The sequence below is a fragment of the Aegilops tauschii genome, chromosome 6 (assembly GCF_002575655.3).
Source record: "Aegilops tauschii subsp. strangulata cultivar AL8/78 chromosome 6, Aet v6.0, whole genome shotgun sequence".
NCBI lineage: Eukaryota > Viridiplantae > Streptophyta > Magnoliopsida > Poales > Poaceae > Aegilops > Aegilops tauschii.
In genome coordinates, this window is record NC_053040.3 from 76,190,078 (window position 1) to 76,204,918 (window position 14,841).

The window sequence follows — 14,841 nt, forward strand, 5'->3', positions numbered from 1 at the left end:
CCAGTTTCTTCATTTTTTCCCAGTTTCTTCATAATACATCAATACACTCGCCAAGCGAGACTTGAAAAACCCAACCAGATAAGCACCTTATTTCATCACCAGCACTCGTGCGCTATACGTGGTATACATACAACAATACACTGACCACGTCATTTTCAAGGAGTACAAGTGACTCGAAAATTAACTTGAAAGTCAAAGTTGCAAAGTCAAATACTAATTGTATACTACACTCATGCCATTGACTATGTCCGACACCATGTATAGGACCATAGTTTGACTTTCGAAACAGCACGATCGACTCTGATGAATTTGAAAGTCTGCCATGCCCATGTCTGCCATGCCCATGTGCCATTAATACATCCATTTCTGCGACAAGTAATTCCGAACAGAGGGAGTAGTACTCTCGAGCACCGGCGTCGGCGGCGTGCAACGGAGAGAAAAGACCAGCCGCCGGGAGGGGGAGCCGCGACACGATTCGCTAAAATCCGAGGGGCCCCAACGCGAAACGGGCCCGGAACACAGCAAAGATAAAGGAAAAAAGGAGCCACCGAATTCCGGGAGGAATCGGCGAGGACACTTCCCCCAACGCCTTTCTCTCTCTCCACACCATCGTCGTCTCTTTCCCCTCCTCCCTCCCTCCTCTCTATTCCCCTGCTCCCTTCACCACCACCACTCCCCACCCACTTCCCACCCGTCCCCTCCCCCCGCAGTCCCGCCTCCCCCACGCAGCGCCACTCCCCAGGAGGAAAAAATCCCTCGGATTCCCGCCTCGGACCACGCGGCCAGCCCCGATCGCCGGCGAGTTCCCCGACCCCCGGCGTTTCTCAGGTGAGGTGGCTTGGCTAGGACGCGAGATCCCCCGCCGGAACCGGAGGGGGATCCGGCTCGCTCGCGGCGGCCGGGCTGGTTATCCTCGTCGGGCGATTTTCGCTAGGGTTTCTGACGGGAATGCGGTTTCCGTTTCAGGATTCGGAGGTTTGGCGCCCGGAGGAGGAGCGGAGGATCCGGCGCCCATGTCGGGCCACCTCGATCGCCTCGCGCGCCCAGGTGAGCCCGCCCTCGATCGACTCCCTCCCTCTCGCCTTTTCCCGCGCGCCCTTGCTCCTCGATTTCCCGCGGCCCTGGTTGGGTTGCCGCCCGCATTGGGTTGCCTCGCCGTGCCCGCGAAGGCTAACCGTGATCCGCGGCGTGAGCTGTGGTGCTTCCTTGGAAGATTGGACTAGCCGCGCCTGCCTAGGCGGCTGGCTGCGGCTTCCCTGGGTTCCGACTTAGAATAGTTGTTTTTTCGCCGCCGTCTCGTGTTTGGATCCGTATGTACGCGCCGGGTCGTAGGATGGGTTTGGCGGCTGCGAGGTGGTGACCTGTTCAATACCTCGTCCATTTGGCCTCATCGCAGGTGCTGCTGCCTGCTGTGGTCATCCGCTGGCTTCACGCGTAGTTCCCTATGCCAGGAACCGCCAGGCTAGGTTGGATTTTTGTGGGGCTGTAAACTTCTTACCACATCCTTGTGTAATTTTCGCCTGGAGGCAAGTAGCTTGTTAGGCTAGAAGGGATGGAATCCTTTTGCTATGAGGAGAAGGTGCCCTGACCTGTCACCTAATTCGTGACCAATAATCTGGTAGACAAGAACACCAGAAAATTTAATGCAAAAAGCACATGCCAATGTAGTTTGGTATCATCTGGTGGAGGACCGGACTTAGACCTTGTAATCAAGAGCGCATGTATCTATCCTGTGGAGTTGAACCTTCTCGCTAGCATTGTCTCAAAATATCACAGCATCAAGTTATGAAGGGAGATGGCTAATGATTCCGTTCATTTGATCCTATCATCCTTGTTTCTGAAACTTGGGAAGAAGTTGAACCTCTGGTGGTGATGCTAGTTGTAGCTGTTATCATCTGGCCCCGTAATGTTATAAAAATTGAATTATTTTGTTCAATATTCCCAAAGCTTGTGTTGTTCAAAACTTGTCATGACATTAACCTTTATCGTTTACTAATTCTAATGCGTAGGGCGGGCCTAGAACCCAGTGTCACACACTTATGCTCATAAGTATGACGGGTATAATTTAATGTGGCTACTGTCTGCCAAGCACTCATTGTTGTATCAAAGTAAGTTAGTGCTGCAATTTGGAGAACTTGGCCTGACCGGTGGCTTATTTACCTTTTTGATGTCTCAGTCTCAGGTTTTGAAGGTTGTTCAAGTCACGATGACAGGAGATCATACGAGAGGAGATCAGATTTTGAAATCTCCGAAGATGAAAAGAAGACAAGAATGGGCTCTTTGAAGAAGAAAGCTATAGATGCATCGAGTAAGCTTAGGCATTCCTTAAAAAAGAAGAACAGGAGGAAGAGTGGCAGTCGGGTTCTCTCTGTGTCTATTGAAGATGTGCGTGATCTAGGGGAACTGGAAGAGGTAGAAGCATTTAGACAGGCACTAATTTTGGACGAATTGTTGCCTACAAGGCATGATGACTATCATATGCTGCTGAGGTATAATCCTGTTAATTATCACGCCCCTGTTACATTAACTCGGCATGTTTCTTCTTTGTTTGCTATAATATCTCACACTGGTGTCTATAAGCTAATTTAAAATGTTTTGTGTTTAGATTCTTAAAGGCAAGGAAATTTGACATTGAGAAAGCAAAGCAAATGTGGACTGACATGCTTCAATGGAGGAAGGAATATGGTACTGATACTATTGTTGAGGTCAGCTAGCTGAAATTAAAGTTATAATACAGTTCTGAACTTCTGATTTGTTTGACTATAAATAACAGCTGGAGCCACATTTGTCTGTAGGATTTTGATTACACTGAGTTGGACACTGTTCTGGAATACTATCCTCATGGTTATCATGGCGTTGACAAAGAGGGGAGACCTGTTTATATTGAAAGGCTTGGAAAGGTTGACCCTAACAAGCTTATGAATGTAACAACTATGGACAGATATGTAAGGTACCATGTGAAGGAATTCGAGAGGAGCTTCTTGATCAAATTTCCAGCATGCTCTCTTGCGGCTAAAAGACACATCAATTCGAGCACCACAATTCTGGATGTTCAGGGTGTGGTATGTTTCTGAAGACTCAGTCTCCACAACTTGTCCATTTCCTTACAAGCCTGGTAACTAGCTAGTTCTGACTCAGTTCCTGCTTTGCAGGGTTTGAAAAATTTCAGCAAAACTGCACGTGAATTGATTATGCGACTGCAGAAAGTTGACAACGATAACTACCCTGAGGTCTGGATTTCCACCCTACTCTTGTGATAAGCATAGTTCGGCATTCACATATTCTATTGTGATTTAGTCAGTTAAATATCCACCATTTTCTGTTCTATGTTCCAGACTTTACACCAAATGTTTATAGTCAATGCTGGCCCGGGCTTTCGGATGCTATGGAGCACTGTGAAATCTTTCCTCGACCCAAAAACCACTTCCAAGATACATGTAAGCATTCGCACGGACCACACTTTGTTTTTTATGCTAAATTCACTTGATTTACTAGGTGCTATTGTGTTTTGTCAGGTACTTGGGAACAAGTGTCAAAGTAAACTGCTTGAAATAATTGATGCTAGGTAAGCAGCGTTCAGTGTACTGTTCTTGTAATACGTTGACTTGTTTTAATGAATACTCTGTTCTAATTATTCTTTTCATTTGTGATAATTGATCAGTGAATTGCCAGAATTTCTTGGTGGCACTTGCACCTGTCCTGAATATGGAGGGTGCCTCAAAGCTGAAAAAGGGCCATGGAAGGACGCGAACATACTGAAGGTATGGCTATCAGGTTCCTGGTAATCATGTATCTATTACTAGTCACTTTCCTTTATTATCTCCTCTCTTAATGTGCTCATTATACGCTGATATCAGAAAGTCCTTAATGGCGAGGCCCAGTGTGCTCGGCAGATTGTAACTGTTTCCAATGGGACGGAAACTATTATTTCTTATCCCAAGTCTAAGTACCAAACGGTATGTCTCACAATCAATTTGTATTGTTCTATGCTTGAGTGATCTATGCAGGAATATAATTTGTTTTAACATGGAATGCCAGGTACGTGGAAGTGATACATCAACTGCGGAGTCTGGATCTGAAGCGGAAGATGTAACTTCCCCCAAAGCTCTAAGAAGTTACATCTCTCACCCTAAGTTGACCCCCGTTCGTGAAGAGGTCAGTAGTTTAGATTACATTGTGCTAAGATGCAGTTACTTACGAACAAAGAACCAGCCAATTGATCTATCACTCAAATACAATTGTCAATCAGCATACTCATCAGGGTAGCTGAACTGAAATTTGATGGCACTACTGTGCTCCAAACCACCAGTATGCGGTGGTTGATCTTAACTATTTGTATAATGACTACATTTCATAGCAAACAAAAAATTGGAACTGCCTGTCTCCATCAAACAATCTGTTAGGTAGAGAAAAGAAGTAGGTTCTAAACAACTAAAACCAATCACTACTCACTTTGTTGCTATCCTAATTTCCTGGCTAGCCGTTTTTAAATTTCCACATGTTAAAAAAAGAATTTACAACCCCCTTCTCTTTGTTTCTCTGTTACGCGCATGGATTGTGTTACACTGGTTTGAACTTGCCTTTTCGCCTTTCAGGTCAAGATGATCAGGGCCACTAGCTTTTCTACCCGTATGCCTGAATATGATGTTCCTGTTGTTGACAAAGCAGTGGATGCAACATGGAAGAGAGAACTGCCTCGGAAGGTGCCTGTCCCGCCCAAAGGTATTTGTTTGTCACTTTATTGCAGGATTTGAAGGATGTTTTCTGATACTGACAAAACCTGATATTTTTGCTATTTCTTGAATGTAGACTCTTCTTTGGCTACCACCACAAAGGCATCCAACAGGTCTTTGGATCAGATTATTCCAGCTCTGATGGCTTTTGTGATTGCTATTGTAACGCTGCTTCGGTCAGTTAAAGATGTTGCCACGAAGAGATTGGCAGATAAAAATGAGTCAGACGAACAAAGTTCTGCAGTATATCAAGACTGCATTCCAAAAGAGGAGTTCCGGCCCCCGTCACCAGGTCCTGGGTTTGCTGAATCTGACCTGTTCTCGTTAGTCTTGCAAAGGCTGGCAGAGCTTGAAGCGAAGGTTCATGCGCTTGAAGAAAAACCTTCTGAAATGCCTTGCGAGAAAGAAGAGCTGCTTAATGCCGCTGTCCGCCGCGTGGATGCACTAGAAGCCGAGCTCATCGTAACAAAGAAGGTAATTCCATGGTTTGCACTCCGATTTTGAAAAAAAATTCCATGGCTTGCTGCTCACTGTGTCACTAGGATGAAAAAACCACAACACCACTTCAGAACTTGTTGCATATTTTATTATTTTATAATTGAGAAGGTCAGTACTTGTCACTTACCCTGTGCATTTACGAAATTCATCTAGGCTCTGCACGAGGCTCTTATCAGGCAGGAGGAACTCCTTGCTTACGTTGACAGGAAGACAATTGCCAAGGCCCAGGTTTGTAACGCATAACGCAACCAGTCTTTTTACTGCTTTTTTCATCTCTTGATCTGTTTCTCATGTGTCATCTCTACCTTCCTGTTGCAGAAAAAGAAGAAGAAGCCGATGTCTTGCTACTAGGACGGACGAGGAGAGAGACCCCCTTGGTTCAGTTTTCTTTTTTCTGAGATGCCGGAGATGGCGTTTGAGATGATGTAAACGGTTGATCCGTTCGTTTTCCTGACAAATGTGAAAAAGACATACATGGGTTTGTAAATGGACAGAAAATCCTAACATAAATAAATGTGTTTTTGCGCTGAATTCTACCCGTTTCAGCCTGCCTGTCTTATGAATACAGGATTGCAGCAGAATTCCTTCGTTGACCTGTCTTGGTTCTGCAATTTGTTTACTCCACTTATTGGTTACACGCGCTTTCACCATGACTGACGATATGCAGCTCTAGCTGAGCTATTCGTAGTTCCATAGGATGCAAATAACGAGGGGAAACAAGACCATTGTTGATAGGGCATCATTGTGTGCCACAATCCTCCAGCTGCAGCCAGATTGTTGCCAAGGCATCACCAATTCTGTGTCAATCACGGTTCAGTTACACAGCATTCTTCAGAAGCGCAAAACTGAGAGAGTCTTCATAAAGACAAAGGCCTTACAATTCTTCTAAACACACAGAAAATATGTTTCAACAAGACGGGATCGGCATAGCTAGGACCTGCCTGCTCGGAGCGCTGCGACTAATTTCACATGAAACAGTTCGATCTCTGCTCCGAAGATAAACAAAAATACAAAATCTTGTGGCCTAATGTGGTGGTACTACAATTCAGCCTCGGCATTCCAGGTTGTAAGTGTGTATGTATGTATCCTTCTTTCTGCATTTTTCTCTCTTTCTCTTTCTTGCTTTGCTCCCCCTTCTCCCCCCCTGCAGTCGCCGGCCGTCGCCGCAGTCATCGGTCAGCGATCTTCTCCTCACCAACGGAATGGATTCTGCTGTTGGAGACAAAACTTTAATGAAATCAGCTTGTAAGATGAGTGCTTACCACAAGCTTGAGCCTAACAGTACCAACTGATGCTGCAGACATGCAAGTGAGTGAGAATGCCGGCCTTACCATCCCCTTCTTTTTCTTCTTCTTCTCGATGTATGCCAGCACCTCCTCCTGCTGCCCCTTCGACGTCTCCAGAAGCTGCAATGTACATGGATCCACCATTAATCTATCCAGGATCACACAAGAAGGAGTGTCTGTATCATGTCATGTGGTCCTCACCTTCTTGGTGGACTCGAGCTCGGCCTCGAGGGTGTCGAGCCGGGTGGCGGCGGCGGCGAGCTGCTCCGCCTTGTCGGCTGGCATCTCGGTGGGCCGCGAGCCGAGGGCGGCCACCTTCTCCTCCAGCTCGCCCACCCGCTTCGCCAGCGCCTCGAACTGCGCCGTCGACACGCCCGCCACCACGACCGGGCCCCCGGGGCCGCCCTGTCCCTGGGCCTGCAGGAGCTTGCGGTTCTGGGCCATGGCCTCCATGGTGGCGATGCCCATGGCCGCGTCCATGGCGCGCTTCGGCGCGATCTTGCCCACCCGGAACATGGCCACCACCCCCATCACGAACGCCATGAACCCCGTCACCACCTGCCGGTCCCCCGCGTCGCCGTGCTTGTACGCGTCCGGCAGCGACGCGTACATATCTGCCACCATGCCAAACACATTCTCACTATTCGTTCAGAACCACACACAAAGTCACAAACCAACGCCTCATTCCATTAGCTCTCTCTTTCTCTCTGCTTTTTCATGGAGTTTTTATTTGGTTGAAGGGTGCAAAGCCCGAGCTGACCTCTCGCGATGGCGAGCTTCTCCGCGCTCATCTCGCCGTTCCAGTTGAAATCCATGCCCTTGTCCGCCATGGGGAAGAGCTCGTCGTAGGGCGCGGAGCCCCCCTCTTTGCCGGAAGGAGCAGCCTGCGAATCCTAGGTTCAGAGATGCAGCAGAATTAGGCCACACAAAGTCAAGTTAGTACTCACTACTACTACCATGGAAGGGACCAACAATGTTGTCTGGCTCGCTACTGTAGCAAATCCGACAAAATGCTAGGCGTTAGACATATTCCTTCACCTTGGTCTCTTCATTTGGCACCTCATGGAGGGGAGCCATATGCGGCGGGTGTTCGGTCTTGTCGTGCGCCACCTTGGGAGAGTCAACGCCGTCACGGCGCATCGACTCTTGCTTCTGCAAAGGCGATGTTCGTCAGAGATGCGAACGATAATGTGTCGGGAAAAAAGGCCATGTAAAACCTGCATGTATAAGTAAGAAATCTCGTGGCAACCTTTACAGCCGGCGCAGCGTCGTCCTCGGTGATAGTCTTCTCCTCGGCGCTGGCAGGGTCCGAGTTGTTCATTCCGCATCTCCCCAAGCCACATTGCACCATCTGAAGAATCAAACCACAAAATGTTCATGGTACCTGTGCTCAGAAGTGGGTTCAGCTGTAGTATAGCATCACTACTACTTCCATTGGCAAGTGTGCACTAGCAAATATACATTCCCTTGCATCATGTATGAACTCTGATTGTTGGAAAATAACCATTAACCTTTATGATTTCAGGGTCCTTCCACGGTCCTTTGTCGGAGCGCATGCAACCTCCGCCCTCGCATACACAAGTGCCCCCAAACATTTCGGGCAATTCACTGTCGAACCCCGCAGAACAGGAACAGAAAAGGTGAGTTCAACTTCAGCATGCTGCTAATACTATGCAAAGCAAACTCATTTGAATTGTCAGTGCTGCCAACTTGCAAAATCCTTTTAGAGTTGCTATATAAAAAGAAGAACTTCTTGGACAAACCTGGGATCAATGACTTCCAGCAACTTGCTCTGGTACTTGTTGCCGAGAACCTAAACCCCGAGGTATGAACCGTAAATAAAAAGGGATCATAACTCTTGATCAAGTACATAGATTAGCCGATGACTGACTGATAAAGGACATGAACTGAGAAGAGATGGGTTACATGGATCTTGGCTGTGGTCTTGGGGTCAAGGAAGGACTTGACGGTGTTCCACAGGAGCCTGAATCCCTGACCGGCGTTTATGATGAACATCCGGCACAGGGTCTGCATCGTCAGTTAAAATCATCAGCCGAGCATCATTTCCAAGAAGAGATATTTGGCAAACATGTAAATCAATAAATTTTGTTCCCGGAACTCCCTTGTCTAGAGAATTTTCTGTCAAGTACTTCTAGTTGACAACATTGATTTTTATAATTTTCTTGGAGCACACAAATCTGCTAACAAAACAGGCTGACCAAATTGTAGACAGATAAAAAGTACTCCCTCCGTAAACAAATATAAGAGCGTTTAGATCACTAAAGTAGTGATCTAAACGCTCTTATATTTGTTTACAGAGGGAGTACACGATAAAATTGGGTTTAATTCTCAGGTTTACATGAATTGCTTGTGCCGGTTAGCATTAAGATTTCTCAAAGAGAATCAATACCGAAGCATGGGCCGTCAATGGAGCAGTATCACTGCACACCCATCGGCATATCGTATCATATATATATGGTATACCTCAGGGAAGTTATCCCCGTCGATTTTCTGGAGCTGGCCGATGAGATCCCTCGCAGCCTTGTTGAAGTTCTTGTAGCCCTGAGACATGCCAAACGGTGTCACATCAACTTTTTTCCAGTGTGGCTGCTCTATGAAAATGCTGAAGAAACTAGCTAGGCATGGATCATTCGTTGCCGTCGATGATGGATGATGAGCAGGTAATTAATTACCACGCCGGAGACGTCGAGGATGGTGGTGCTCTGGTCGACGTGGCGCTTGACGGAGATGGAGCAGGCCGGGAACTTGAGGGCGAAGGCCCTCTCGAACTCCCTCACGTGGTACCTGACGTAGCGGTCCATGCTGGTGACCTGCAGCAGCTTGGTGGTGTCGATGGCGCCCAGCTTCTCGATGTAGATTGGCCGGCCGTCCTTGTCCACGCCGTGGTGCCCCTGCGGGTAGTGCTCCAGCACCTGCTCCACCTCCTCGAATTGGAAATCCTGCGTACGTACGTCGAATAGAGAAGAAATTAAAGGCCGACAGTGTGTTTTGATCGACGGATGAAATAATCTAATGGAGCACGCCACGCTACGTACTTCCATGATGGTGTCGGTGCCGAACTCCTTGCGCCAATTGAGCATGTCGGACCACATCTGCTTGCTCTTGTCGATCTCGAACTTGCGGGCCTTGAGGAAGCGGAGCATCATGTGGTAGTCGTCGTGGCGCGCCGGGAGGAGCTCCTCCAGGACGAGCGTCTGCCGGAACGCGTCCACGGAGGCCGCCTCCTTGGCGTCGCGCACGTCCTCGATGGCCACCGACATCACCTTGCTGCTGCGCTGCCGCCCCGACCGCCGGCTCAGCGAGCTGCGGAGCATCTTGGAGGAGGCGCTCATGGCGCGGTGCCGGAGCGACGCCGACGACGCCATGCCGGGCGCCCGCGAGGTCGGGGTCGAGGCGGCGCCATCCGCCGCCGCGTCGGCCGTCGCGGACATGGGACGGCGGGGGTGTTGGTCGTCGTCGCCTTATTTCGTCGATCGATCACACCGGCTAGCTAGCTAGCTAGCGGGGACGGCGGCCGGCCGGGCGAGCGAGCGCGGCTGCACCACCACCTGAGCAATCAACCACCGCCGGCCGCTGCCACCAGTTAGTTTCCTGGATCGATGGAGAAGAGATAACAAGAAGCGATTCACACGGATCGACAGGTGAATTACCTACGTACGTACCAGGGAGACGGCCTTGTTGTGGGGAGGGTGAAATGGAGAGGGGAAGAAGAAGGGTGGGGACGGGGAATGGCGGATGCTAGGTAGAGTTCGTTGGTGCATGCATGGCCCCGGCCCGCCATGGGCGTCCCCTTCCCCACGAGGCTATCCCACTATTTCGGGCACCATGGTAGCTGCACCGCTCCTAACTTTAACTTGGATATCATGGCTGTTTTCATAGTTAGTTTATCTAGGTCAAATTACCTTACTAATTACTCTCTCTGTTCATAAATATAAGATGTTTTGAATATTTCAATATAAATTATATACAGACTGAATGGAGTGAACAAACACACTAAAATATGTGAACTGAGCATAACTTAAATGGTTAGTTTCCTTGTGATAGGCCATCAAAGTTCAAGTATTAGACTTGGCACAGGTGCTTGAATTTTCCTGGGCGTGCGCATGTTTATAGGAATGAGTGTATGTGCGTGTATATGCACATCTGTGATTGTACTATGTTAAAACATATATTTAGAAAAAAGGTTAGAACATCTTATATAGTGTGTATGTGGGCATCTGTCTAACCAATTCAAAAATAAGTTAGAACATCTTATATAGTGTATGTGCATGTATATCGACATCTGTCAAAATACGTCAAATTCAGAAAAAGGTTAGAACATTTTATATTTGTGAACATAGTGGGTAGTAACTACAGAAGTATTCAAGCAGTACGAATTAGGCTGCAAAATAAAGTAATTAGGCCCATAAGAGCAACTCCAACAGGGCGACCCAAACAGACGCGCGCTTTGTTCATTTTTTGTCCGTTTGGGTCCGCCAGGTGGATGTGCGCGTTCGCATTTTAAAATGGGTCGGCTTGACCGCCCAACGGGGAGGCCGACCCAAATGTGCCGGTGTGAAAAAAAAAACAGCTCGCACGAAATAAACATAAGTGGCCGGTCAAACGCCGGCCAAAGTCCACTTAAATCTAATTAAATATTAAATAAAACATTAAAAAAGTCTGCGCCCGCCTGCCGCCACCCCGCACGCTGCCCTAGACGTCACCGGCCTTGCCCTTGCCCTTGCCATCGACGCCGCCGTCGTCGGTGAGGTCGATGAAGACCGGAGTAGGGCCAGCCCACCCGAACGCCGCCTGGTACGCTGCCAGGGCAGCCTCCTCCGGCGTCTGCTGGGGCGGCGGCATTGCGGCCAGCCACGCGCGCTCCTCCTCCTCCTCCTCGAGCTGGGGCGCGTCCGCGTCGCGTTGGAGCATGGCCTTGTAGCACATCTGCTCCTCGCTGTCGGCCTGCTCCTGGCGGAGCCAATGCTCCTTCCAGCGCTGGAGGTGGGCCGCCTCCCGCGTTGGCGTCGCGGTGAAGTGGACGGGAGGCGCGCTCACCCACTCGCAATACTGGCCCGTCCACGAGTAGGCCTCCTCCGGCAAAGTGGGTGGAGGCGGGGAGCGCTTCCACGTCGGCTCCGGCTCCGGCTTGGGCTGGACGGGCGGCAACGGTGGCGGTGGCGGCACGAAGAGCGGGGTGTGGGCGGAGTCCCCCACCGCCGACAGGGCAAGGGCTTGCTCCAGCCCATCCCGGAGGAGGAGGGGGAGGGGGAGCACGGGAGGACGAGGCGCCGGGGGTGCCCTTGCCTTTGCCCTTGCCATGCTGCTGCCGAAGAGGCCCATGGGCGCGCTAGGGTTTGCAGTCGCCGGCGAGGAAGCAAAGGGTGTGATGGGAGGCCAGATGTGGATGGGAGAAGTGGATGAGGCCGGCCCCCGCCGCACGCGTTCTTAAGAAAGGACGCTTCCATTGGCTGACTAGTAGGCCCTCTATAAGACGAAAGATTGCGGTTGGGTGGCCTACAGGTGGGGTGCGGCGGACCACGAGGAGACACGCGGCGCGTCCGCTTCGCGTCCGTGGCGACACATTCCAGGCGCAATTTTGGGCCGGAAATGGGTCGGCGCGGACGCCACGCAGACGCGATTTGCGTTTGGGTCGACGCGTTGGGCCTCCAGTTTTGTCCGCGCCGACCCAAACAAACGCGGGCGGACGAAATTGATCGCCTCATTGAAGTTGCTCTAACTTTTCATATCGAGTAGTCACATGTGCATATGCTTAACTGCCTGGGAAAGATAGGCTAACAAATTACATGATTTTTTTTATGGAACTAAGAGAAATCAATAATGTGGATAATCGTAACTATAATGGAACAAACCGTAAAACAAAGGTCCAAAACTGGTTGTAAGATCAAGTCAAAACACTGCTGATTCAAAAAAGAAAAAGAAAAAAAACAATTTACTTTTTTTGCAAGGGGGGTATATTATCAAAAGGTGATGTGTCATGTTTCTAAAATCAAATAAATGTAACAATACACATATACTCCACTTAAAAGATGTATATAGACCAATGCTCTGCGTGACGTGATGGTGGAGGTAATTTTTGAAGCTCTGGCAGGAGTAGGGTGTTATCTCCTCCCAGATGGCGCGAACGTGAGTAAATCCAGTGTAGTGCCTCACCATCTCGATCCGCCGCTCGCACGCCCGTTCGAACAAATACGTCGTCGCTCAACAGCACTATCGATATGGAACACCGGCAGGCAGTGACCTGGGCCATCGATTCTGGCCAATGGAGATGTTAGAATAATTTGAGGCACACGTTGACCTACTGAAGGAGAGAGAGTTTTGGAATGGAATCAGAGAAGCCGAGGACGAGGGTGGGCTCTAGACTGGTTGTTTCACTTTCGCATGGACTTGGTTCGCGCAGCCCTGCCACAAGGTTTTTCCAATGTGCTAGGCATGGACCCCGCTGTTGGTGGGATGACATGTTGGTGGAGTATTTCAGAAGACCAAATACAATTGTTTTAAAATAAAATAAAAGAAAAGATGAAACACATATTTTATTTTCTTTCTTTTATTTAAAACTAGAAGAGTGAACTCATCTTTGTATATCAACGTAGTTGAACAATCTTCCATGCATCCCGGGAAGTGATCAAAGTTTTCGAGTGGAAGACATGGTTGGTATTGAGCACGGTTGACAAGAACACGATGACTAGGAGCTAACTGCACAGCTACATGGGCAGATGTTGCCGTTGTGCTGGCTGGCGAAGAAAGTAACCTACGACGTCCATGCTACAAAGGCAAACCGACGGCTCGCAGTACATGTTCTGCTTCTGCGACTCATACAGTCGCTCACTGGTACACACGCCCTGGTACTTGGACCAGCTACAGTTAATAGAAAATCACCAGCTTCAAAATTACAAGAACCAGCACAAATGTTGTATGGAGTACAATATAAAAATGTACAATAAAGGATTGCTGGCGAGATTCATTATTCATGCAGTTCAGTTCAGTTCAGTGCATCTGTATCTAGAGAAGTTAACTCCTAGTATGAACTTAAAGTTCGAACCAACTCCAAGATTTTCCGCAAAACAAGTTCATGAGCAAACTCTGAAAACACCCAAACTTCTCCGGATATCCTGCAAAATGAGTGCCCCACAAACTGCCACCCTCAGCTACTACCTGATCGTTAGTCTTAATAAACCTGAAAATAAAAAATAAATAGAACAAGTGGCAGATAAAAAAGAAGAGGAAAAAAATCAGAGTAAACAGAAATGGATTAAGAACACATGTCCCTTTTAAAATGAAATGAATAGGGAGCTATCATTTTGATTTTCAGGAGAGATACAGACTAACATATGAAATAGCAAGTTTCAGTTTCAAGATTTGGTCAATCGGTTATAAATATTCCAGGAAAAAGAAAAGGCGATAGTTAATTGGACATTTCGGTGGAAGGCCAGGCATTCTTCAGAAGTTATGCACTTGATATGTTAATCACGCCTGCTAGTTCAGAAGCACTCCTTTACATAATGAAACATAGTTCAGGAAACACTAATTCTCCTGGATGAAAGGTCCATGCAAAAAGACAGAGATAGTTTTCAGCAGCACTTTATGGTGCTGCCGCAAGACTGTATGACTGGAAGAACAAGTTCAATTAGCAACATCTGCCATGATTAAATATTTGAGCATGTGTATGATAAAACAATAAATGACAACGCTTGGCATAGACACGCCGAAATGTTATTCTCTTTAGCTCTAGTGCGCATGCCTAACATATTACTAGTGCCAATAAAACATGAACTAGAACTTAACGAACGACAGGCTGATATTCAGCAACGCTGCGACAGTATATACTAGTGGTAATTGGCCAAAAGTTCACAAGATTGCTCTTCCAAATCATGAACTGCATGGATTGAGTAAGAGATATATGCAAAAAGAAAACAAACTCCTAAACATGTGATTGGATGGCATACAGCCAATGATGAATCAATATAGAAGCATGGCTAAGAGATATATAGTACTCCGTACCCACTACCCGGAGATACATTGACTGGTAACTTGGCACACTTTTCATTTTCTGTGGCGTCTATCTGAACGAACTAGAACATCTGCCAAAGTCTTGCTTTCTGTGCCGTCCTTCTTGCCTGAAAACAAACTCATCTGATCAAGATACATGAACTTGAAAAATTGTAACACAATTCAGAGTATACGTGCAGTATGTATCTAAGCATTGTATATAAGAATCCATCCCAATTCATCACTTTTGCTTATAGAGAGGGATTTTATGCCTGTTTCAGTAGTGCTAAACGTTTGATTAGTATAAATAGGAT

General features: G+C 47.9%; 2 protein-coding genes across 3 annotated transcripts; one reads left to right on the plus strand and one right to left on the minus strand.

Annotated features, from left to right (window-relative positions):
* Positions 1-556: 556 nt before the first annotated feature.
* Positions 557-5,762, plus strand: LOC109739843 (phosphatidylinositol/phosphatidylcholine transfer protein SFH6). 2 transcript variants are annotated; one of them, XM_073501044.1, is made up of 16 exons: positions 557-828; positions 967-1,047; positions 2,010-2,108; positions 2,177-2,489; positions 2,606-2,705; positions 2,796-3,062; positions 3,153-3,230; positions 3,336-3,437; positions 3,516-3,565; positions 3,662-3,761; positions 3,858-3,956; positions 4,039-4,155; positions 4,596-4,722; positions 4,810-5,207; positions 5,385-5,459; positions 5,550-5,762. In XM_073501044.1, the coding sequence occupies exons 3-16, from the start codon at positions 2,069-2,071 to the stop codon at positions 5,580-5,582; spliced, it is 1,899 nt and encodes a 632-aa protein (XP_073357145.1). In that variant the 5' UTR covers positions 557-828; positions 967-1,047; positions 2,010-2,068; the 3' UTR covers positions 5,583-5,762. The 2 variants fall into 2 exon arrangements, with proteins under 2 accessions (XP_073357145.1, XP_020154467.1); XM_020298878.3 differs by lacking the exon at positions 2,010-2,108.
* LOC109739845 (phosphatidylinositol/phosphatidylcholine transfer protein SFH12-like) lies at positions 5,615-9,885 on the minus strand. Its single transcript, XM_045229686.1, has 11 exons — positions 9,574-9,885; positions 9,211-9,477; positions 9,002-9,079; positions 8,444-8,545; positions 8,281-8,330; positions 8,029-8,125; positions 7,767-7,868; positions 7,556-7,669; positions 7,278-7,410; positions 6,719-7,131; positions 5,615-6,637 (listed from the first exon to the last, which is right to left on the minus strand). Exons 1-11 carry the CDS (start codon positions 9,868-9,870, stop codon positions 6,470-6,472), a joined length of 1,821 nt encoding a protein of 606 aa, XP_045085621.1. The 5' UTR covers positions 9,871-9,885; the 3' UTR covers positions 5,615-6,469.
* Positions 9,886-14,841: the final 4,956 nt, after the last annotated feature.